The following is a 26782-nucleotide window of genomic DNA, read 5'->3' as shown; positions in this document are numbered from 1 at the left end:
AAAATTGTACAATCAATTGTTACACCCTACAGTAGGCTAGCTAAGGTTCACAACAGCCATGAATATCTAGGCCCCAGATTTTTTAATAGAAACCCAAAAGCTGCCTTTTCTCTTACCCTGTAATACATTTGAGAATGTTCTAGCAGAGTGGTTTAACAAGGAAGCATACTGCTCCATTAAAGAGTATGAGGAATCAGATTTAAGTGACATAAAGTTCTGACTACTGTCATACTAAGTTGTAACAAAATACTGGTTAAAATGTTCTTACAGACATAATTTTTGCATTGTGTCACTGATGCAAAAACTCATGAAATTTTTATATACTTTATTTATCTTAGATTTATATATAAATAATTGCACCCATAACACGTAAAATGTTCAAAGATGAATAAATTCAAATTCAAAAATTCAATATTCAAACTGTCTTTACATTGAAGACTACAACAACAACAACAATCTTTCCTCTAGATGACCCTTAAACAGGTTAGTTTAGGAAGTGCTCGTGGGTGCCCATGGCAGTGCTGAGGATTTGTTTACGTACCTTCCCTTCAAAGGAAAAGTCACTGCAGGTTAGGATATTGTGGGTGTGGATTTGGAGTCTGTAAGACGTTGGTAGAGGCAGTGTTCAATGGGGGGGCGGGGGGGGGGGGGGGGGGCATTAGAATGTTCGTGTGTAGGGAGGTGGCATCATAAGTGACATGTAAGGATTCAGGAGGTAAAAGGGGGTGGGGAGGGATGATGGAAATCTGTGATGGGAGTTGTTAGTATCTTCAGTGTGGGAGGCTAGGTTTCAGGCAGTTGGTTAGAGATGTTGGTCAACAAATGCAGAAATTCTAAAATTATTACAATGGAGTGCAGTAAAGAATTCTGGCCCAGCACAAATTTTCAACCTCCCCATTGAAGTAAATCAATGCCCACTAGGAGCTAAATGTCATTAATTCCTGTGGTACTTTCCAAATTAGACCCTTAACCTACTAATTAACTCAAATGTATTTCCATTGTGATGAGAGAGTGAAGATAAAATTCTCTATAGGACTGGTGTTGATCAAACCAGACAAGTAGATCCTCTGTCATGATCAGTGACTGCAAATCTTTAACTTGACTGATCATTAAGTTAAGGTTTTGCAACTAGTTCCACTTTATAATTTCTATACTGGCATATTTTGTAGGAAAATTTTTTAAAAATTGGTTGAAGTCATTTTATTGTTTGTGTATCGTTTAATCCCATTTGTACTTTTCTCTGGAATTTGTCTTTGAGGGGGTGGAAGTATTGTGAATGGTACAGAAATGTTTGGAACTACTCAAGAGAGATGTAGTTTTATTTTGATGTTTTATCTTGGGAGCAGCCAGAGAAAGACCTGATACCCAAAAGGAACAAGATTTGATATGTCCTCCCAAGTTCCTGAGAGTATACCCAGAATATTTTCCAAATAATAAACAAAAACCATGTTAAATAATATATAGAGCATAGGACCTTCCATTGCTGTTCCAGACCAAAACGTTTAATTGTTGAACAAGCATTGTGAAGGAACACAGTGAAATTTACATTGTTGAAAAATGAATGTAAACTAATCTTGCTCCTATGAAATGGCACAAAATACTGATAGAAATGTGTGTTTTAGCTCATTTCTTTGGAAAATGCAATATACCCAAACAGAAGGTTATTAAGTAAATGAAAGGATTTACTTCTTATTCAGGTTAGTTTATGGATATGTCCTGTTAGAGACTTTCTGTGGGAAGATGACAGGGCATAAATGATATTAACTGTTCTACTCAGTATAACATTAAAAAAAATAGATGGGGAACAGCTCAAAGTTTGTGTATTACAGTTGTTAACAAAGATTAATTTGATGAAGCAGTTGGTAAAGAAATGTTCTTACTGTGATTAGTGCATCTGATAATGCTTCTGAGTGATAAAAACCTATATGTGTATGTAAAGCTAAATAATCAGTCTTGCTTGTAAGCAGTGTATGCAAACTGAAATTGTGTCATAAGTGAAAGTTTATCAAAGTTTTATTAAATACAAATAGTTATGTAAGTGAAACTTGCACTGTCAAGTTACTGAATCCTTTCTTCTGTGAGATATAGAAGACAATTACTACACAACAACACGATCTCCTATTTAATTATGTTTTAATATTGGCTGGAGAACATAGCTCATTGTGCAGGCATGTTGCTTTCAAATTAGAAGAATCATAAATATGAGGTGTACTCTTTGTGTAAGTGAAAACAACTGTATGTGTACGTTGTTAATAATTATCAATCAGATCCTGAATTTTTTAATAGCGCAATTACATGTAACGTGCACCTATAATATGCTGTTGTCTAAGCTTTTAATCATGTTCTGGAAGAATTTGATTCTGATTATTTATTTATTCATTTATTTTTTTTTTTAATTTGTACATGGGGTGCATCTATAATATGCCATTATTTAAGCTTTTAATCATATTCTGAAAGAATTTGACTCCAACTATTTATACATTCATTTTTTGAAAATTTTGCACGAGGTGAATAAGCATTGTGACTGAGTGGAGTTCATCTGCAGCTTAGTATTAACTGTACACTGCTGCACCTTCTGTGCAAGCCAAAGGTATCAGTAGGATGAACTAAATGAAGCTTCAGATATATAATTTCACTTTTAATGTTAAGGATCTATTAATCTGCTAATTGTTCTTGGTTCTCTTGAGAGGCATTGGAGAAAGTTCAGTTATCTCCATTGAACTATCTGTAGCTTTTACATATACCGTATTCCAAGTTTTTCTTTCACCTTTGGCTATGTGGGCTACAGTGTTAATTTAACAGACCCACATGGGGTCTTTTGGTAAGCCGTCGTTGATGTTGCTCCAATTGTCTTTAAAGGTTTATGTGATTTTAAGTGTGGCACTGATTAGCCTGGCACCTATTAAGTTTGTTATGTTGGTGATATGTGATTGTCATTTTATTGTGTACAAGTTGTCGATATTAATCTAATCTAACCACCACTTCAGACTGTTGCATACTGGGTAAGCAGGCAATGTCCTCTAGTTTTAGCCAAAGGAATGACAGTGGCCACGGGGCGAGTGGGCAGGTAGTAAAATTGAGACTTCGCGTCAGTGTGTGTGGTGGGCCACCACTTCAGACTGTTGCATACTGGGTAAGCGGGCAATGTCCTCTAGCTTTAGCCAAAGGAATGCACGGGGCGAGTGGGCAGGGAGTAAAATGGAGACTTCGCCTCAGTGTGTGTGGTGGGCCACCGACACGTTGTCTTTGAGAGTTGCTACGAGGGGTTTTCTTTTATATATATATTTTTTGTTTTTTTGTCAATGTCCTTTGAAGAACTGCATAGTTGGAGATCATTAATTACTTCAATGAGCTTCCGGCCATCAGTGTTTGCAACAGAAGATGGATAGGGACTAAGAATTTACCCCTTTCGGTGATATGTTGTTATGCTTGTGTACATTTTCTTGAGAGGAAGAAATCATTTAATTCTTGGTAAGCTGTGGTTGATGTTGCTCTAATTGTCTTTAAATGTTTATGTGATTTTAAGTGTTGCATTGATTACCCTGGCACCTATTAAGTTTGCTATGTTGGTGATATGTGATTGTCATTTTATTGTGTGCAAGTTGTCGATATTTAAGAGACTTGCCTTTCGTTGCAAGTGTTTTCTTAAATTGTGTGTTAGTAAATAATATGTGATTGTCATTTTACCTTGTACAAGTCTGTCGGTGTTAATAATATTCATGAGGAAGAGCAGTTTCAGTTCACTTATAAGCGTATCTGTTGAAGGGACTTTCCTTTGGTTACAAGTGTTTACTTACTGGGTGACAGTTATTGAACTGCATGAAATAAATTCATCATAACTTCTGAACGGTTTGCAATATGGCATTCAAACTGCATGGTTGGCTGTGGGGCATGATGGGAATTAGTATGCACATGCATGGTTTGGTTTAACGATGAAGCCCATGTTCATTTGGATAGGTTTGTCAGTAAGCAAAATTGGTGTATTTGGGGGACTGAGAACCCGCATTTCATGATCGAGAAGTCTCTTCACCCTCAATGGGTGACTGTGTGGTGTTCAACGTCCAGTCACAGAATAATCGTTGCGATGTTCCTTGATGGCACGGTGACTACTGAATGGTATGTGAAGGTTCTGAAAGATGATTTCATCTCCATTATCCATAGTGACTCTGATTTTGCAAGATATGGTTCATGGAAGACGAGCTCGGCCCCATTGAAGCAAGAGAATGTTTGATGTCCTGGAGGAGCACTTACGGGAGCTCATTCTGGCTCTGGGGTACCCAGAGGCCACTGGCATGGGCCTTTATTGCCCACCATCTTCTCCAGATCTAAACATGTGCGACTCCTTTTTGTGAGGCAACATTAAAGACAAGATGTACAACAAAAACCCCAAAACCCTTGCTGAGCAGAAAACAGGCATTCAGGAGGTCATCGACTGCATCGATGTTCCGACACTTCAGCAGTCCGTGTCGAATTTCACTGTTTGTCTGCATCACATCATTACCAATGATGGCGGGCATATCGAACATGTTATAACCTAAATCCAAATATCTGTAGTCATGTTTACATGTTGAATGAAGTGTGTGCACACCATAGTTTGTAACTAATTTATATTTTTTTCCTTATAGTTCAGCAATTGTCACCTTGTAAATTGTGTGTTACTATACAGTAATAGTTTGCAGCTCGTGGTCTCGCGGTAGCGCTCTCACTTCCCGAGCACGGGGTCCCAGGTTCAATTCCCGGTGGGGTCCGGGATTTTCACCTGCCTCAAGATGACTGGGTGTTGTTGTGTCATCTTCATCATCATCATCATTCATACCCATTATGGTCGGAGGAAGGCAATGGCAAACCACCTCCACTACGACCTTGGCTAGTACGGCGGTGCGGGTATCCCGCTCTGTTACGGAGTATGGGACTTCATCATCATCACTATACAGTAATAGGGTGACACTGCTTGTGGTTATATTGCAGTGCATCTGGAATTGAAGGAGCTTAGTCCACCAAGCAAAATGTATGGGACAGGTGAAATACCCTCAGACTTCAAGAAGAATATAATAATTCCAATCCCAAAGAAAGCTGGTGTTGACAGATGTGAAGATTACCGAACTATCAGTTTAATAAGTCACAGCTGCAAAATACTAACGCGAATTCTTTACAGACGAATGGAAAAACTGGTAGAAGCCGACCTCGGGGAAGATCAGTTTGGATTCCGTAGAAATATGGGAACACGTGAGGCAATACTGACCCTATGACTTATCTTAGAAGCTAGATTAAGAAAAGGCAAACCTACATTTCTAGCATTTGTAGACTTGGAGAAAGCTTTTGACAATGTTGACTGGAATACTCTCTTTCAAATTCTGAAGGTGGCAGGGGTAAAATACAGGGAACGAACGGCTATTTACAATTTGTACAGAAACCAGATGGCAGTTATAAGAGTCAAGGGACATGAAAGGAAGCAGTGGTTGGGAAGGGAGTGAGACAGGGTTGCAGCCTATCCCCGATGTTATTCAATCTGTATATTGAGCAAGCAGTAAAGGAAACAAAAGAAAAATTCAGAGTAGGTATTACAATCCATGAAGAAGAAATAAAAACTTTAAGGTTCGCCGATGACATTGTAATTCTGTCAGAGACAGCAAAGGACTTGGAAGAGCAGTTGAACGGAATGTACAGTGTCTTGAAGGGAGGATATAAGATGAACATCAACAAAAGCAAAACAAGGATAATGGAATGTACTTGAATTAAGTCGGGTGATGCTGAGGGAATTAGATTAGGAAATGAGTTTTGCTATTTGGGGAGCAAAATAACTGATGATGGTCGAAGTAGAGAGGAAGTAAATGTAGACTGGCAATGGCAAGGAAAGTGTTTCTGAAGAAGAGGAATTTGTTAACATCGAGTATAGATTTAAGTGTCAGGAAGTCGTTTCTGACAGTATTTGTATGGAGTGTAGCCATGTATGGAAGTGAAACATGGACGATAAATAGTTTGGACAAGAAGAGAATAGAAGCTTTTGAAATGTGGTGTTACAGAAGAATGCTGAAGATTTGATGGGTAGATCACATAACTAATGAGGAGGTATTGAATAGGATTGGGGAGAAGAGGAGTTTGAGGCACAACTTGACTAGAAGAAGGGATTGGTTGGTAGGACATGTTCTGAGGCATCAAGGGATCACCAATTTAGTATTGGAGGGCAGCATGGAGGGTAAAAATCATAAAGGGAGACCAAGAGATGAATACACTAAGCAGATTCAGAAGGATGTAGGCTGCAGTACGTACTGGGAGATGAAGAAGCTTGCACAGGGTAGAGTAGCATGGAGAGCTGCATCAAACCAGTCTCAGGACTGAAGACGACGACGATAACAACAACAACCCACCAAGTTTTTCTAATATGTCACTACACATTGGTGCTTATATTTATCATTTTACCACTAAACTGACTAATTGTTTGTGCTTCAGAGGGTTTCCATATTAGTTTTATCTGGGGTCTCTGGTTTCTGAAGTTAAGTGGGGCAGATAGAGGCAGTAACTGCGGTATCTAACTGGAAATGATATCTGTTATAATATTATTCAGTGGTTGTTATTTGCGGTTCCTGTTTAGAAGCTTGAAGACGGGTCTGAACTGCACTGGAGCTAATGCTTGGCATATTTTACACCAGTTAAAGTGTCCCACTTCCTGCATTTAGTTGTTGGTCTCCATATGAGGTTATGCTTCACCATATACGAAGTTGACCAGGGTCACATTTCCAAGTAATAATGTGTGTAGTTTTAAGACTTGCAGAGCAGTATTTGGTGTGTGGCTTAGTAGCTCTAGTTGGTTGTTGGTTCTGGCCCCTCATTTGAGTGTCTTAATTAGAGATGATTTTAAGTAACCCAGAAGAGATAAACCCCAACCCTCTACTCAACTATTGCTCTTGGCACCAAGCAAAGATTACATACAAAATTGTATTCATATTAATAAATACAAAGTGAACTGTATTCGATACATGTCATCCACAAAAATACATCAATATTGAGATCACAATATATACTGATCTACAAAGTGGCTCTCTTTCCTCGAAACTGATTGAACCTGCTCATGAGAAGAAGTCCAATGGAAAAGAGCATTACAGCATGAGCTGTCTGTAGACATATAGTTCCATACGCCTCCAGAAATTTATCAAGTACTTATCGAATCCTTATGACATAAAATTGCTGCCAAGTATGGCATTTGTGGGCTAACTTGCTATTAAGCATGTGGTCGGAGTGTTTTTGTTCATTGGTGTAGGCCTCTATTTAACATAGGGATTCCTGTATTTACATTGCATTCAGACATACATCAACATTCATCTTAAAGTCTGAAGGACTGTGGCTGGTCTTGTAGACTCTACAGATTGTCTGGAATAATTGTGTGACAGCTGTTTTGCTCAACGATGTTAGAAATTCCAAAAGTCAGGTAACTGTGCTTACTGCCTTGTTTGAACACAAGTCTCTCAAAGCGCCATCAGCTTGTTACTTTTAATGCTGAATCCTTGATGTGTTCCTAATCACTACCCAGTTCTTCTTCTTGTCACATTCACACTTCGTAGTGGCACTTGATGTGCTGTTTTTACCAATCTGTACACATTTCTGTGCTTAGCAGTTTTTCCAGTCATTATATTGATATCTTTATTTTTAAATTCATTGAAAGTATTTTTGGCCTTCCTGTATGATGAATCTGTCCATACAGTGCCTATTATTTTTTCCATCTTTAAAGCATTTCCTAGGAGCTATTTTCCTTTCCTGTTGTTTAAAATTCAATTAGTAATTTAAGTGCTGGATTCCATTCCCATACAAATTGGAAGAATTTTTTTCTGTATAGCATTCTTGATTCATTAAACTCCTTTGGGGCTTATGATTTTCAGTGTATTACCCTTCCATTGTTCCTCTTTTCCACCTTGCCCCTCTGGATCTTCTTCTTCTTCTTCTTCTTCTTCTTCTTCTATCTCCCTCTGCTTCTGCTAGAGGATCAACTGCAAGTCATTTTCTAAATAGTGAATCTCTGCACCTCTACCTGTATTTTGGTTCAATTTTTTGGTGTTTGTGACTTCATAACTTGACTTACAAAGTTCTTCCAGTATTCTAAGTCATACTTTGTTCAGCAGGCAGAAGTGCGGAACAACCACAAACACCTTCCAGAAGTCAAGGAATGCATCATCAACTTGGACATATTTTTCAACAGGCTCCTGCATCTGTCCGATCAATAGAAAAAGGTATGGTTATTACTTGTGTTATCCATGTTGATTCATACAGATAATATTCACCCTCCAAAGGGAAAAAATATGTACTAGGATAAAATTTGTTCTACAGTAAACTGATGGAGAGGGCTTGACCTGTTATAATGAATCATGATATACAGCTTGAGAGATGGAATTCCATTACAGTGGTTCCTTTCCTTTTGTATAAGGTGTAAATATTTATTTTAACCCCTCTGACATTTCCCGTAGCAGTTGTTCCTTGAGTGGTTAAGCCATTTCCACACAAAAATGACGTATTGAAATCATATTTTGATATTAATGTCAGACAGAAGTACATTACCCAAAAAATTATCATTCTCATAATACACTGAAGAGCTAAAGAAACTGGTACATCTGCCTAACAACATATAGGGCCCCCACAAGCACGCAGAAGTGCCGCAAGTGCAAGAACATGATGTGGCATTGAGTCGACTAATGTCTGAAGTAGTGATGGAGGGAATTGACACTATGAATATTGCAGGGCTGTCCATAAATCCGTAAGAGTGTGAGGGGAGGAGATCTCTCCTGAACAGCACGTTGCAAGGCTTCTCAGGTATGCTCAATAATGTTAATGTCTGGGGTGTTTGGTGACCAGCAGAAGTGTTTAAACTCAGAAGAGTGTTTCTGGAGGCACTCTGTAGCAATTCTGGATGTATGGGGTGTCACATTGTCCTGCTGGAAGTGCCCAAGTCTGGCAGAATGCACAATGGGCATGAATGGATGGCAGTGATCAGATAGGATGATTACAGCTGAACTAAGTTAATCATTGGCTACTTCTACCGACCCCCAGACTCCGATGATATAGTTGCTGAACAGTTCAGAGAAAATTTGAGTCTCGTAACAAATAAATACCCCACTGATACGGTTATAGTTGGTGGGGACTTCAACCTTCCCTCGATATGTTGGCAAAAATACTTGTTCAAACCATTGGTAGGCAGAAAACATCTTCCTAGATTGTCCTAAATGCTTTCTCCGAAAATTATTTCGAGCAGTTAGTCCACGAACCCACGCGAATTGTAAATGGTTGCGAAAACACACTTGACCTCTTAGCCACAAACAATCCAGAGCTGATAGAGAGCATCATGACTGATACAGGGATTAGTGATCACAAGGTCGTTGCAGCTAGGCTCAATACCTTTTCTTCCAAATCCACCAGAAACAAACGCAAAATAATTTTATTTAAAAAAGCGGATAAAGCGTCACTAAAAGCCTTCCTAAGAGACAATCTCCATTCCTTCCGAACTGACTATGCAAATGTAGACGAGATGTGGCTCAAATTCAAAGATATAGTAACAACAGCAATTGAGAGATTCATACCTCATAAACTGGTAAGAGATGGAACTGATCCCCCATGGTACACAAAACAGGTCCGAACGCTGTTGCAGAGGCAACGGAAAAAGCATGCGAAGTTCAGAAGAACACGAAATCCCGAAGATTGGCTAAAATTTACAGACGCGCGAAATTTGGCATGGACTTCAATGCGAGATGCCTTTAATAGGTTCCACAATGAAACATTGTCTTGAAATTTGGTAGAAAATCCGAAGAAATTCTGGTCGTATGTAAAGTACACAAGCGGCAAGACACAGTCAATACCTTTGCTGCGCAGTGCCGATGGTACTGTTACCGGCTATGCCGCTAAAGCAGAGTTATTGAACGCAGTTTTCCGAAATTCCTTCACCAGGGAAGACGAATGTAATATTTCAGAATTAGAAACACGAACAGCTGCTAGCATGAGTTTCTTAGAAGTAGATACCTTAGGGGTTGCGAAGCAACTCAAATCGCTTGATACAGGCAAGTCTTCAGGTCCAGATTGTATACTGATTAGGTTCCTCTCAGATTACGCTGATACAATAGCTCCCTACTTAGCAATCGTATACAACCAATCATTCACCGATAGATCTATACCTACAGATTGGAAAATTGCGCAGGTCACACCAGTGTTTAAGAAGGGTAGTAGGGGTAATCCATCGAACTACAGACCTATATCATTGACGTCGGTTTGCAGTAGGGTTTTGAAGCATATACTGTATTCAAACATTATGAATCACCTCGAAGGGAACAATCTATTGATATGTAATCAGCATGGTTTCAGAAAACATCGTTCTTCTGCAACGCAGCTAGCTCTTTATTCACACGAAGTAATGGCCGCTATCGACAGGGGATCTCAAGTTGATTCTGTATTTCTAGATTTCCGGAAAGCTTTTGACACCGTTCCTCACAAGCGACTTCTAATCAAGCTGTGGTCCTATGGGGTATCGTCTCAGTTGTGCGACTGGATTCGTGATTTTGTGTCAGGAAGGTCACAGTTCGTAGTAATAGACGGCAAATCATCGAGTAAAACTGAAGTGATATCGGGTGTTCCCCAGGGAAGCGTCTTGGGACCTCTGCTGTTCCTGATCTATGTAAATGACCTGGGTGACAATCTGAGCAGTTCTCTTAGGTTGTTCGCAGATGATGCTGTAATTTACCGAAGACCAGTATCAGTTGCAAAGCGATTTAGAAAAGATTGCTGTATGGTGTGGCAGGTGGCAGTTGACACTAAATAACGAAAAGTGTGAGGTGATCCACATGAGTTCCAAAAGAAATCCGTTGGAATTCAATTACTCGATAAATAGTGCAATTCTCAAGGCTGTCAATTCAACTAGGTGCCTGGGTGTAAAAATTATGAACAACTTCAGTTGGAAAGACCGCATAGATAATATTGTGGGGAAGGCGAGCCAAAGGTTGCGTTTCATTGGCAGGACACTTAGAAGATGCAACAAGTCCACTAAAGAGGCAGCTTACACTACACTCGTTCGTCCTTTGTTAGAATATTGCTGCGCGGTGTGGGATCCTTACCAGGTGGGATTGACGGAGGACATCGAAAGTGTGGCAGCTCATTTTGTATTATCACGTAATAGGGGAGAGAGTGTGGCAGATATGGTACGCGAGTTGGGATGGAAGTCATTAAAGCAAAGACGTTTTTCGTCGCAGCGAGATCTATTTATGAAATTTCAGTCACCAACTTTCTCTTCCGAATGCGAAAATATTTTGTTGAGCCCAACCTACATAGGTAGAAATGATCATCAAAATAAAATAAGAAGAAATCAGAGCTCGAACAAAAAGGTTTAGATGTTTGTTTTTCCCGCGCGCAGTTCGGGAATGGAATGGTAGAGAGATAGTATGATTGTGGTTCAATGAACCCTCTGCCAAGCATTTAAATGTGAATTGCAAAGTAGTCATGTAGATGTAGATGTACATACGTGTCACCTGTCTAAATGTATGAAGGGTCCCATATCACTCCAGCTGTACACACCCCACACCATGACAGAGCCTTCACCAGCTTGAACAGTCCCCTACTGATATCCAAGCTTCATGAGGATGTCTCCATTCCCATACACATACACATCCATCTGCTCGATACAATTTGAAACGAGACTCGTCTAACCAGGCAACATGTTTCCAGTCATCAACAGTCTAATGTCGGTGTTGACAGGCCCAGGCGAGTTGAAAAGCTTTGTGCCTTTGGTCATCAAGGGTAGACGGGTGGGCCTTTGGCCCCAGAAGCCCATATCAATGATGTTTCATTGAATGGTTCACATGCTGACACTTGTTGATGGCCCAGCATTGAAATCTGCAGCAATTTGCAGAAGTGTTGCATTTCTGTCACATTGAATGATTCTCTTCAGTTGTTGTTGGTCCCGTTTTTGCAGGATCTTTTTCCGGCTGTGGCGGTGTCAGAGATTTGATGTTCTTGTGAAATGATCGTACGCAAAATCCGTGCTTCATTACGACCTTGGAGATGATGTGTCCCATCGTTTGTGCGCTGACTATAACACCACATTCAGACTCACTTAAAATTTTGATAACCTGCCATTGTAGCAGCAGTAATTGATCTAAAAACTGCACCAGGCACTTGTTGTCTTATATAGGTGTTGCCAACCGCAGTGCAGTGTTCTGCCTGTTTATATAACTCTGTATGTGAATACAATGCCTATACCAGTGTCTTTAGCGCTTCGGTGTCTATATTTTCCTTCATGCAAGAACTAGAATGTGGCATATGGATCTGCTTTCCATGAGATGAGTATGACAAATAAACATTTATAAATCTAAAGTACAGATTTTAACACACATAATGATCTGTTATTATTCACAGAGCGGTATTCATTGTTAGAGGCTCCATCACAATTCATGGACAGTAGTGTGTGAAGGGAACCCACCTGTTGCCCGTGATGACCCCCCACCCCCCACCCCCTACCCTCCTGCCATCCCTTCTACATTGACACCCGCCCACCTGTCCAGTCAGCTACTAATATTAAGAGATTGCAGGGCTTGAATTAATAGTTTGTTTTGGTCATTCATAATATTGGGACTAGAAGTTTGGAGTTACATGAATCCACTGTTACAGGTCTATTATTGACAGGCTTTGTATGAATACCCTTCCAGAAAAATGTGTATCTGCACCTTTTTCCATCTGTTTGGAATACCTTGTAGCTCAAGTAATCTGCAATAAATTACTTATAGGAAGTGAGCAAGTACTTCCACATAATATATATAGAGTCAAATGTAGGTCCAAACCTATACTCTCTTGATTTCAATTCTACAAATAATTTCAGTGTCCATGTGACAGTTGGAAGAAGGAATTAGTGTGTCTCTTTTGGCAGTAAAATAATTCCATGTGATATAATTCAGAACTTTTGATTTTCTTTTTTATGTCCTTTATTTTGGTGACATTGTAATTGGTGAGTGTATTTGATGAGGAATGTTGATTTCCTCAATGTCTATCTGGAACGGTTGAAATACCTTGACTCGTGTCCCACTCAGCTTTACCTCTGATAGCAATTATTCCATAGACATTGTCGTATCAGAAATCTTTCCACAATCAACATGAGTAAAGGTGAAGTAACTCTTAATACTCTTTGCTTTGTGCACATTTTATGTCCTGCTGCTGACACTTGCTTTTTTACTTTCCTAATTCATGGTAAACATTTCCTTACATAGTTGCGCTTTGTGTACTGTACATACAGAAGAGAGAGCTGTTGCTGGAAAATTAATGCCAGAGGACTCAAAGTTGGCATTCATGCCATATGGCAGCTCTAGTCTTTAGTGAGGACTTACACTGTCACTGGATGCAAGCTACAATGAAGACCAAAGTGTAGAAAGGACGAGAGACTTAAAACTGTAGATCACTGACTGTAGCTGTCTGTAATGCAAGAGGATTTGAATGAAAAGAAATGGATGTGATTTGAGACTTTCTCGGCGTATTCCATTCGTGAAATCTTCTCGGGTGATCAGCCGAGTAAAGGCGTCGTCTTCTCGCAACGTTTCGAAGGGTTTCGTACCCATCATCTTCAAGCGAAGTGTCGAGATGCTGTGTTGCGCGGTCCTATAAAGGCTCCTGGACCAGTGACTGATTCCGGGCGCCGACCAATCAGGTACCTGCGGAATCGGCCGCCGCGCCAGTGGTGGAGGGTTCGCGGCGCGGACCGGGCGTCGAGTCCCTGCCGGTTCCTAATACGTCTGTGGCCGCTACCGTCTTCGTGCCGGAGCGTTCTCTTCTAATTTTAGTTATTGCGGGATTCCAAGCTGTACTAAGTTGGAAACCAGTGTCTCGATTGATCAGGTTGCTGTTCAACCGAATTTCTACAGCCTCTTTGAAAACTGAATCCCAAAATCCTTTAGCGTCACACAGCTTCTTCGTACCCTCAAAAAGGAAGGTGTGTCCTTCGTTAAGGCTATGTTCCGCTACCGCCAATTTTTCTGTCTGACCAAGGCGTACATTTCTAATGTGTTCCGAGCGCCTCTGCGTGATGCAGCGCTGCGTTTGTCCGATGTATTTCGTACCACATTCACATTCAATACTGTATACGCCCGGAGTCTGCAGTCCTAGGTGGTCTTTGACTGAGCCAAGTATGTCCTTAATTTTACTTGGGGCATGAAAAATTGTCTTGATGTTGTGTTTCTCCAGAATGCGGGCAATCTTGGCTGTTGGCGGTTCCGCGTATGGTAGAAATGCCAGGCATCTGGTCTCATCTTCTTCTTCTGGTGTGTCTACCTTCCTGCTCTTGTGTAGAGCGCGCGAGATTTGCGTCTCATTATAACCGTTGCTGCGGAAGGTCTTCCTTAGGTGTTGTAACTCTGCAGGTAGGCTGTCATCATCACAGATAGACTTGGCCCTGTGCACAAGTGTGTTAAGCACTGAGTTGCGTTGTGCTGGGTGGTGGCAACTCTGTGCATGAAGGTATAAATCCGTATGTGTCTTCTTCCTATACACAGCGTGACCCAAGGTGCCATCAGGGTGCCTCTTGATTAGAATGTCAAGGAAGGGCAAGCTTCCGTTTTCTTCCACCTCCATGGTGAATTGTATGTTGCTGTGTATGCTGTTGAGATGTCGCAGGAAGTCTTGCAGGTTCTCTCTGCCATGTGGCCACACGACAAAAGTGTCATCCACATATCTGTAGAAGGCTTTAGGTTTCAATGGGGCGGTGTCCAGGGCTATGTCTTCAAAGTGCTCCATGTAAAGATTAGCGATGCCTGGAGCTAAGGGGGACCCCATGGCTACACCATCCACTTGTTCATAAAATTTGCCTCCACACTTGAAGTAGGTGTTTGTTAACACATGCCGGAACAGCTTTATTGTGTCCTCACTAAAGCGTGTTTCGAGCAGCGCTAGGGAGTCTTCCAGCGGTACTCGTGTGAAGGGTGAGGTGACGTCAAAGCTGACAAGAAGATCTTCTTTATCCAGGCGAAAGCCTTGTAGTACCTTCACAAACTCCGCCGAGTTCTTGACATGGTGCTCACAGTGACCCACGATCGGTTTGAGCAGTTGTGCTAGGTACTTGGCTAAACCATATGTCGGTGAGTTGATGGTGCTCACTATGGGTCGCAATGGAACTCCGTCTTTGTGGATCTTAGGGAGCCCATATAGCCGTGGTGGTGCCGGTGCTCTGGGGTACAGCTTCCTGATGACGTCCTTTTCCAGTCCAGAGTCATTGAGCAAGGCGATGGTCTTGCGAGTCACGGAAGCTGTCGTGTCCTTGTCCAGTTGCTTGTAGGCAGTATCTTGTAGCAGTGAGTTTATCTTCTGCCAATAATCTTCTTTCCTCAGTATCACCGTGGCATTGCCTTTGTCAGCAGCTAGAACGACAGTGTCCTCATCCTCACGTAGGGCCTTAAGAGCCTTCCATTCAGCAGACGTTATGTTGTTCTTGGGCATTTTTGCCTTCTCCAGGACCCTGCACCTCTCTCTCCTAACTTCCTCAGCTGCCTCTGTAGGGAGGCCGTGCACGGCTTGCTCGATGCTGCTGATAATGTCTCGCTTAGGTAGTGTCCTGGGTACTGGAGCAAAATTAAGTCCTCTCGACAGCACTGATATTGTGGTCTCGTCCAGTTCTTTGCCTGCCAGATTGATGACAGTCTTGGCATTGGTTGTGTGGTCGGCATGTTGCCGGGCTCCAGACAGTCTGGTGAACTTGCCACATTGTTTTTTCCGTGGCTTTTCTCTTGTGGATCTCACTGCTTGCATATGTGTTTCCGTCGATCCACTCCCATGTGTGTGGTGGGAGATAGGATGCCAATCGAAGGTGTTGAGTAAGCAGCATCCTTGCGTTCTTATCTAACTCCTGCCTGGTGACCCGTATGTGTTCGCGCACCAGGGCCGCACCGGCTCGTTGTAGTATGCGTCTGGATCTTGTCGTGTTCACAGGGTGTCGCAAGTTGGCAAATTTCGGCAACACTTCTGTGTGACGCTAAAGGATTTTGGGATTCAGTTTTCAAAGAGGCTGTAGAAATTCGGTTGAACAGCAACCTGATCAATCGAGACACTGGTTTCCAACTTAGTACAGCTTGGAATCCCGCAATAACTAAAATTAGAAGAGAACGCTCCGGCACGAAGACGGTAGCGGCCACAGACGTATTAGGAACCGGCAGGGACTCGACGCCCGGTCCGCGCCGCGAACCCTCCGCCACTGGCGCGGCGGCCGATTCCGCAGGTACCTGATTGGTCGGCGCCCGGAATCAGTCACTGGTCCAGGAGCCTTTATAGGACCGCGCAACACAGCATCTCGACACTTCGCTTGAAGATGATGGGTACGAAACCCTTCGAAACGTTGCGAGAAGACGACGCCTTTACTCGGCTGATAACCCGAGAAGATTTCATGGAAAAGAAATGGAACAAAAAAAATATTGTGAGACAGGAACATACCAGCTGCACTCATTGGAAAAATAGGGAAAAAGCAGTAGTAGATAAGGTGTACCAGTAGGAAGGATCAGTGCATTAATAATGACAGTGTCCTTGGACAATTTCTTTAATTCGTAAATACCTTATGCAGAAAAAGATGTAGTTACTAGTGTGCATAAGACTGTGCACATAGTAGAGTAATTCTTCATGAATGGTAAGTTTTCGTCCAACTTAAGAGATATTGAAATCTAAAGGTGGCATGATATTGGCTCATGCAGCTTGTAAAGCAGCAAAACTGCCTAATAGGCAAGACTGTTACAGGTGAATGTACATAGAGTACTTATTACGTGAAGAAAGAATAAAACAACTCCGAGATTGAATAGTGGAGTAGTACCTACTGAAACTGAATGCTTGTTGCTACTTAGAAAAGGTAACAATAGCTGCCCTAGGAAGAAGGAAGAAAATAAAACAAGAGTTCTGAGGATCTGGAACAAGGAAATTAAAGACGCTGTAAAAAATAAATGAGTCACTTATGAACAAAATCGGCAACAAAATTCTGAAAATTTTAATAAATTTATGAAGCATTCCTTGAATAAATGCAACAGCTGACCACTTTTTATACAGTAGTATTTATGCCAAGACACATTCCTAGTTTTCACTCATCTCCAGTTGGCATAATACATTTATATCTTAGTCATTAGAATGCATTCTGAATATTGCAGCTGCACTCTGCAGAGTAATAGTTTGCTGTCCCTGTTGATATTTATCAATGCCTGTAAGCAGCTAAAGGTCTGGATTTCATTGTAATTTCATTAATAGTTCGCTTGTTTATCACCTTTACCAAACTGTATATTATGTTTAGTTAATAGTTAGATGCTCTTGCTTTTCTTTTGTAAGTTGTAGCTCTTTTTTGCCATTTATATTGTGAACAGCAATTCCCCTTGGGTGACTGCAGTGATGCTGGAGGAGGATTTCCCATAAGGCTCTTCCACAGAAATGTAGGCTATGTTTAAAAAAGACAGGATGAATGCAGAACAAGAGGTGGAAATTTGTGCATTTCAGGCATAGATTGATGCTACAATAATTGAATTAGTGCTGCTGAGGGGAAAAGGGGTAAGGGGCGAAGAAAGTGAGATATGGTAAAAGGTAACAGTTGAGCTAAAGAGCAGGTATTTCCTGTTTCCTGCTGAAGGTTGAAGGATGGGACCTTCCTACAGCTTGAGAAGAATGTAGGACACAGCAGATCATTAATAAGAATTTGGGAGTCAGGTCAGAAACTAAGGTGAAAAGGAAGATCTTGCTGCTAGGTGACAGTAATGGGCTGGGTGTAGGTCAACAGCTGCAGGAAAGGCTAGGATCAGATTGCAAACATTGTAAAACTTAGTGTAGCCTTGGCCAGGTGAGTAGGGATATTGAGACACTGACTAAGGGTCTGCTTGAAGACAGCCAGGTACTGGTGGTTGCAGAGCAGGCAGAACCCAGCCAAAAATGGATAGTATAATATTGGGAAGTGCATAGATAAGATACAGCATGCAATGTGACACATACTTTGATCAGCCAGAACCTATTAGCCGATATTTCCACTTTTGGCACAGATAACAGCAGCAATGCATCATGGTATGGAAGCAATAAGACCTTGGTAGGTGGCTGGAGGGAATTGGCACCACAGCTGCACACACAATTCGCCTGTTGTTGTTGTTGTTGTTGTTGTTGTTGTGCAGTCCAGAGACTGGTCTGATGCTGCTCTCCATACTGCTGTATCCTGTGCAAGCTTCTTCATCTCCGAGTAATTACTGCAACCTACATCCTTCTGAATCTGTTTGTGTATTCATCTCTTCATCTCCCTCTATGATTTTTACCCTCCGCACTTCCCCCCAACAATACTAAACTGATGATCCCTTGATGCCTCAGAATGTATCCTACCAACCGATCTCTTCTTCTAGTCAAGTTGTACCACAAATTCTTCCCCTCCCCAGTTCTATTCAGTACGTGCTCAATAGTTCTAGTCAGGTTGTGCTACAAATTCCTCTCCTCCCCAATTCTATTCAGTACCTCCTCATTAGTTATGTGATCTACCCATGTAATCTTGAGCATTCTTCTGTATCACCACATTTTGAAAGCTTCTGTTCTCTTTTTGTCTAAACTATGTATCATCCATGTTTCACTTCCATTCATGGCTGCACTCAATACAAATACTTCCAGAAAAGTCTTTCTGACACTTAAATCTATTCTCAATGCTAACAAATTTCTCTTCTTGAGCAACAGTTTCCTTTCCATTGTCAGTTTACATTTTATATCCTCTCTACTTCGACCATCATCAGTTATTTTGCTCCCCAAATAGCAATACTCATCTACTACTTTAAGTGTCTCATCTCTTAATCGAATTCCCTCAGCATCACCCAATGTATTTCGACTACATTCCATTATCCTCATTTTGCTTTCATTGATGTTCATCTTGTATCCTCCTTTCAAGACACTGTCCATTCCGTACAACTGCTTTTCCAGGTCCCTTGCTGTCTATGACAGAATTACAGTGTCATTGACAAACCTCAAAGTTTCTATTTCTTCTCCATGGATTTTAATTCCTACTCCAAATATTTCTTTTGTTTCCTTTACTGCTTGCTGAATATATAGATTGAGTAACATCGAAGATAGGCTACAACCATGTCTGCCTGCCTTCTCAACCACTGCTTCCCTTTCATGCCCCTCGACTCTTATAACTGCCATATGGTTTCTGTATAGATTGTAAATAGCCTTTTGCTCCCTTTATTTTATACCTGCCACCTTCAGAATTTGAAAGAGAGTATTCCAGTCAACATCGTCAAAAGCTTTCTCTAAGTCTACAAATGCCAGAAATGTTAGGTTTGCCTTTCCTTAATCTATCTTCTAAGATAAGTTGTAGGGTCAGTATTGCCTCACGTGTTCCAACATTTCTATGGAATCCAAACTGATTTTCCCCGAAGGTCAGCGTCTACCAGTTTTCCATTCATCTGTAAAGAATTCGTGTTAGTATTTTGCAAAGGTGACTTATTAAACTGACAGTACAGAAATTTTCACACCTGTCAACACTTGACTAAATTTTACAATCATAGACAAAAACTGTAGGGCTGTTATCTGAATTAGAAAATGCAACAATGAAAAAAAAGGGATTAAAAATGGCGGTAACAATTTCACAGCTATTTTTTACCTGTTTCTTTCATTTCCATTGCTCTCTTCCTCCACACGAAGCTGGTCAAATCTGCCCTTGAATATGATTTAGTGGTGTATATCCATAGAAAATTTTTTTCAATAAGTTGGACAAAAATGATCATGTATGGACAGTCCTCCTGTGTGAATGATATATTGACTACACGTATGTACAGATGAAGACTTTTTACCAACTTGGAAGCACACATGCAAGTGAATGCTTTGGCTTGTATCTGCACCATATGAAGATGAGAAACTAGTGCAGCTCTGCATAGCACATGGCCATAGCATCAAGTGAGGTGCATCATAGCTTGTCATGACCAAATGTCAAAATGTATCACTTATTTGCTTGAAAATGGAAAGAGATATGATTCTCCTTGCAGTGTTAAAACCAATTTCGATATGTAAGCAATATTTTGCATCCAGCAGTATATGGCTTACCAAGTGTAAACTGCACAGTGACTACATTCTTCACTACTAACTTTTCAGAATACTCCCAGAGTTGTACTCATTACATTGTAGCACAGTAACTGTAGGCAATAGCAGAAAGAAAACCAGTTCTTTCTCAGCCTGTGATAGGGGACTATAAGCTTTGAAAAAAAAAAACTAAGCAGGCAGATCGATTAGCTTTACTTCATTCTGGATTTAGCTTTGCTTCATTTTCATAAAACAATTTTTTTTATTATATATATATATATATATATATATATATATATATATATATATATATATATATATATATATATATATATATATATATATATATATATATATATATATATATATATATATATATATATCTCTGAGGATTCGAAATTTGTATCATATCACACAGCTGTGTGGGATAACCAGCATACAATGTTGCATCGGGCCATATGATATACATATGTATTGGTTTTGTATCACTGTCATCCCAGTGTGAACCAGTTGAGTTACTTCCACTGTGCTTCTGTAGACTTCACCAATGCAGGTTGCTTCTGTGTCATATTGCGAGTCACATCATGTATTGCAAGTCACATCAAATATTACTTACACACATCAAAAAAAGGTTTGCATCACCTTGGTTCCGAGAGTTCTGGAATCTGGACAGAAAATTGGAATAGAGATCAATATAAACATCATTTCCGCCCTTTTTATTGCTCATGAAAACCACGCATTGCACATTGTACCACCATACAGCGAGACCTTCAGAGGTGGTGGTCCAAACTGCTGTGCACACCGGCACCTTTAATACCCAGTAGTATGTCCTCTTGCATTGATACACGCCTGTGTTTGTCATAGCATACTATCCACAAGTTCATCGAGGCACTGTTGGTCCAGATTGTCCCATCGCTCAACGGCAATTCGGCAGAGATCCCTCAGAGGGGTTGGTGAGTCAAGTCATTCATAAACAGCCCTTTTCAATCTACCCAGGCATTTTGATAGGGTTCATGTCTTGAGAACATGCTGGCCACTCTAGTCGAGTGCTGTCATTATCCTGAAGGAAGTCATTCACAAGACGTGCACGATGGAGGCGTGAATTGTCCTCCATGAAGGCGAATGCCTCGCCGATATGCTGCCGATATGGTTGCACTATCGGTCGGAGGATGGCATTCACGTATCGTACAGCCATTACAGCGCCTTCCATGATCGCCAGCGGCGTACGTCGGCCCCATATAATGCCACCCCAAAATAGTTACACTTGCTGGATAGTGTGTCTAAGGCATTCAGCCTGACTGGGTTGCCTCCAAACATATCTCTGACGATTGTCTGGTTGAAGGCATATCCGATGCTCATTGGTGAAGAGAATGTAATGCCAATCCTGAGCCGTCCATTTGGCATGTTGTTGGGCCCATCTGTACTGCACTGCATGGTGTTGTGGTTGCAAAGATGGACATCGCCATGGCCGTCTCGGGAATGAAGTTGCATTTCATGCAGCCTATTGCACACAGTTTGAGTCATAACAAAACATCCTGTGGCTACAGGAAAAGCATTATTCAACATGGTGGCATTGCTGTCAGGGTTCCTCCAAGCCATAATCTGTAGGTAGCGGTCATCCACTACAGTAGTAGCCCTTGGGCGGCCTGAGCAAGGTGTGTCATTGACAGTACCTGTCTCTTTGTTATCTCCTCCACGTCCAAACAACATTGCTTTGGTTCCCTCCAAGATGCCTTCCCTTGTTGAGAGCCCTTCCTGGCACAAAGTAACAATGCAAATGTGATCGAAGCGCGGTATTGACTGTCTAGGCATGTTTGAACTACAGACAACATGAGCCATGTACCTCCTTCCTGGTGGAATGACTGGAACTGATCAGCTGTCGGACCCTGTCAGTCTAACAGGTGTTGCTCATGCATGGTTGTTTACATCTTTGGGCAGGTTTAGTGACATCTCTGAACAGTCAAAGGGACTGTGTCTGTGATACAATATCTACAACCAACATCTATCTTCAGGAATTCTGGGAACTGGGGTGATGCAAAACTTTTTTTGTATCAGTGGGAACCACAATTCTTTTAGAGGATATGAGATATCTGTTGTTGAGAATTTGATAAACTGCTTCTAGAAAGAAGTGAGCTAACAGATTATTGTATGGAAACTGAGCAATGTGAATCCCTCCCCCATCTCCCTGTCTTCAACCTCCTCCCTCTCCTCATGTCTTTCACTCATTCTCTCCTTCCAATCTCACTGCCATTTTGCCTTCCACAACCCCCTCATTTCTCCACAAAAAAAGGGTATCTGTATAAAAAGCTTCGTAAACTTCATTTCTAGCTTTGTCTTTAAATTGTCTAGTTTTGTTAATTTTGTTGACATACTTTATTTGTTACTGCTTTTTTATTTGTGATTCTATTAAAATATTTTCAGCTTATACATTACTATTAATAGTTTAGCTGATTGACGACAATCAGTTGCCAAAACATTAGTACTTGTAATCTACTACCGACACTCTCATATCTCAAAACTTAAAAATGAAAATTATAAACAACTGTAAATTGGTAAGTTAATGCTGTGTGCTCAACTGAGAGTAGAGCCCATCAACATTACTTGTAGAGCATTTCCTTTAGTAACAGTGTTACCACAGTTCCACGAGTGCAGTTTCAGCAAGATATGCAGTATAGATTTTGTGAAGTTCAGCACTAGTTGGAGAGTCATGTCCCGACAGCTTACTTGGTGAGGCCACTGCCTCCTCAGTCCTGGTCTGGTATGCAGTTTTAATCTTCCAGGAAGTTTTGGATTATGCACACTCCATTGCAGTGTACATCTGACATTGATTCTCATGTTGGATGTATGATACTACAGTAGTCTTATAGAACTCCTAGACTTTTCCAGAAAGTTCATGTTTTGTTACTTTAAAATTATAATTATATAATAGCTGTATGTAATGCTGGTTGATAGCTTATAGTTGCTACAGTAATATGGAATTAATAAAATTGCTAATCCATATGTGGCTCAGGCTGGTAGTTTGCTACACACTCAATTGTCTTTATTCAACAGTATAAGGAACAGGGTAGATTGCTACTCACCATAAAGATGACCCACTGAGTTGCAAACAGGCACAATGAAAAGACTGTTACACATGCAGTCGTCGGGAGGGGGGGGGTCGAAAAAGGAGGAGATCAGAAAAGGAAAGGAGGAAATGAAGAGGAGAGAAAAATTAGGGAGCAGAAAAGGAGGGAAGCAGGGAAGGGGAAAGGACAGACAGGTACACTTGCAGATGGTGGTGCACAGAGAGGATGAGGGAATGTGAGAGGGGAAGAGGTGGTAGGATGAGGGGGAGGAAACTTTTGGATAGAGGGTGTGGGGGCAGAGGATTACCATAAGTTGAGGCCGGGATAATTCTGGGAGTGGAGAATGTACAACAAGGATAACTCCCATCTGCACAGTTAGAGGTAGTAACAAAGGAAAATAACACAGGGTTGTGGGATGGAAGAAAAATTGCTAGGCACAATCAAACAATGGAAACGCCAGATTGTAATAACAGCAATATAATAGTTGCTATTTACCATTCACCTATCTGTTATCTTTACTGACCTCTGGTCTCGGAACGAGAGATAAACCGCTACTTGAGGAAAATGGTGATTACACCCTAGCTCCTCCATCAATGTTGCAGAAGGGCGGCACGCGCCAACCGAGGCAGAGCGTGCCTTCCGCCGGCGGTTGCTGGCTGCTCTGTTATCGTTGGTGGTGGAGCGTGCGGCACCGTCAGTGGTACGAGATGCGGCACGCTTGCGGGCGGCACAGCTGGCATGTTGGCTGCTCGCACCCGGCCAGGCAGCTCGTGATCGTTCGCATGTCGTGCGGCTGCTGCTTTGCCAGGAGCCGATGCGCACCCGTGAGGTGAGTGGGGCGACATGACACAGCTTGTATCTTGCTGCAGGATGAAGCTACTTGTTGGGTCATGCACCATGTTAGGCATCACATCTGTGAATAACATTTGCATTCGATGTGTTTAATATTTTCACTTCTATCACATTCCAGTAGTTTTTCCTTCCATAATGTGAATCACTTAATAGTTTAAGAGGAAAAAAAAGTTGATTCCTTCATATTTTTTCCCATTATATCTTCTCTAATCATATTTTATTACCATTGCTTGGTTTCTCTTTGACTGTATGCAATTCAAATCGATATAAACCCACTGTCTCAACTGTCGACTGTCTCTCTGTGATAACAGCACACAGCTTAATGTACAAGTTACAAATACAAGTATATCAGCTGTGGGTGACTTGTGTGTCAAAATGAGTGTGAGGAAACAAATTACATTTCTCAAGAAAGATATACACATTTGTTACAATACATTATATGCTTACACAAAATTTCATGGCAGTAGCAAACATTTAGTGAAACAGCACCTCTGCAGTACATATCTTCATCATAATGTCAGAACAGATTCATGATTAGGTACTACAAAATTAACAAGGTGTCTTCATACTTAGGCTAATTTTCCCCAAATAAAATAATGGATTGTTTGTTCATTAGAAATAAAGAGAGAGAAGTGTTTATTGCTAGACTCATTATTCATTAAATTGGTTAATACCTCTTCCTACTCCATACATTTACTACTTTCAGTAACATTCCTTCATGTATCATTGTACATGCAAATTAATATTTCACAACTTAATAGTGATTTCCACGAACTATTGAAACATAGTCTCAAAATCTCCATGTGTTTGTTATATACATATTGTACCAACAAACTGAAATAAGCTTAAGGAAGACTAAACCTAGACATGTCAACTTAGTACTAAAGTAATACAATATATGAAACCAAAAGGCAACAAAATCTGAAACATGACCTCACAATACATCCTGTAAGAGACTGTTGATTAGTAAATATTGTATAATTACTTATTTAAATTATTCCATATTCCTTATTGTTCTGGTATTACTGACATCTCAGTTCCTTTCTCAAATTCTCCATTAATATTAATGTTTTTGTCTGTTAGGACTTGTTTTTACTTTAGTTTTAGATTGTACTTAGTTCTGGACAGCAACATTATATCTCATCATCATTAATTACGCAGCTTATCTATGAACAATGAAATGTACGTGTATATCGCAAAGTGTGTTAGTTGTTCAGTAGGTGAGTCTTGGCTTAACATTGCACCAGGTGCACAAATCCTCCACTATGACTCTGCCAATATAATATTCCATAATGAAGTAACCACTTACTGCTTTTGTCTTTGGTTAAATTGTTGTCTTGCATAGTGTGAATTATTTTATCTAATACAGGATCAGTCACCTGTTGATTCATAATTATATGTACAAATTTTTGTTAGCCTTTTGCGTGGCTCCCACTTTTAGGCAATCAGTTCAAAACTTGGTTGAAGGCCTCCCAACTCAAGTCAATCCTCTATCCCCACGGGCTGTGTAGATAAGGTGTCTGATATGATATTATTTGATCTTTTTGAATATTTAATTTCAAAATCAAATTCTTTCAGAAACAGTGCCCACTCCATTATATGGTGGTAAAGCAGTTTGCTATTCACAAGAAAGTTAATGCTTGGTGACCTGTACTACAGGTTTTTCTGCCTTTCAGGATGTATTTAAACCATTTGAAACCTCAAAAAAACAATGAAAGCTTCTTTCTCTGTTACTGCATAATTTAATCTAATATTTGTTTATTATGCAACTACAAATGTAATGCTGTGGTGATTACCCTTTCCACTACCTTTTTCTCCCTGGAAGAGCTCACATTCAAAGCCATAATCTGAGGCATGTATTGTGATTTTAAATAAATTGTCCAGTGTGGGATGATAAGACAAGTACCAGATCATCTTTAATCTTGTCAAAAACATTATTTTTGTTTCAGTAGGAACATAGTAACAAGATTGCGAATATGATTTCTGTGTAAATTTTTTAGTAAATCCTGTCACTCCTAAAAAGTTTACAAGTTGTTTTCTATTTTGGGGACAAGGGCATTTAACAATGGCTTGTATTCTATGTGTATAAGGTTGGGTTTCATGGGCACTTACAATATATCCCAGAACTGTAAACTCTCTACAACCAAATGAAGACTTAGACACCTTTAGGTGTAATACCCTATTGTTTGAATTTATCTTATGTTTCCTTCAGTAGGAAAATGTGTTCAGACCATGTCTTGGAAGTAATAAGGTAATCAACTACTTTTGTAACAATTGTAATATTGATAAGAAAATGTCAATTGATAAGATCACTACTGGAACAAGGAAGCTGCATAGATTGGGATAGAGTGATACATGCCAGTTACCTGTGTTCAAGTCTGTACTGCTGATGTACTTTGCATCACTTACAGTGATGAGTATGTCTTCCATAGGAATCTAATTTAATATTCTGGCATCCAAAAATAATCGTGGTCCTCCACTCAGTTTTTTAACTACTAACAAAGCATTATTGTATGCACTTTGCAATCTTTCAGTGACTACTTCTTGCAACATTTTCTCAGTTTCAACAGTGGCAGCTTTTTTTAATCTTGAGTTTACTCTAATATCTGCCTAAACATCCAGGCTGGTCAGAAGTTCTTTATGTTGTTTCAGTAAATTATGTTAATCCTCCTGTCTTTTTGTATAATCGATCACACTCTTTTTGACTTGTTAGTGATAAGGTCAGTATGTACCTTTCTTCTAGCTAGATCTGTTAGATGTTCATCATATGGTTTATCTTTCTCTTTCAAGAGACTAGTACCTAATGCAACTGAACCTGCTCATCCACTTTAACAATGTCTATCTCATTGTTCACTGTA

At 40.5% G+C, this 26782-nt stretch overlaps 1 protein-coding gene across 1 annotated transcript in view; it reads left to right on the top strand.

The window, feature by feature from the left end:
• LOC126416782 (lysosomal-trafficking regulator) overlaps window positions 1-26782 on the top strand; it is a 603504-nt gene that overhangs the window by 411017 nt on the left and 165705 nt on the right. Inside the window, exons 38-39 of the mRNA XM_050084644.1 lie at window positions 8115-8222; window positions 23675-23901. Coding sequence (XP_049940601.1) covers window positions 8115-8222; window positions 23675-23901 — 335 coding nt within the window. The remainder of the gene's footprint in view (window positions 1-8114; window positions 8223-23674; window positions 23902-26782) is intronic.

The sequence above is a fragment of the Schistocerca serialis genome, chromosome 8, assembly GCF_023864345.2.
Source record: "Schistocerca serialis cubense isolate TAMUIC-IGC-003099 chromosome 8, iqSchSeri2.2, whole genome shotgun sequence".
Taxonomy (NCBI): Eukaryota; Metazoa; Arthropoda; class Insecta; order Orthoptera; family Acrididae; genus Schistocerca; species Schistocerca serialis.
Note: the sequence above shows the minus strand (reverse complement) of the source record. Positions and strands in the feature narration are given on the sequence as shown.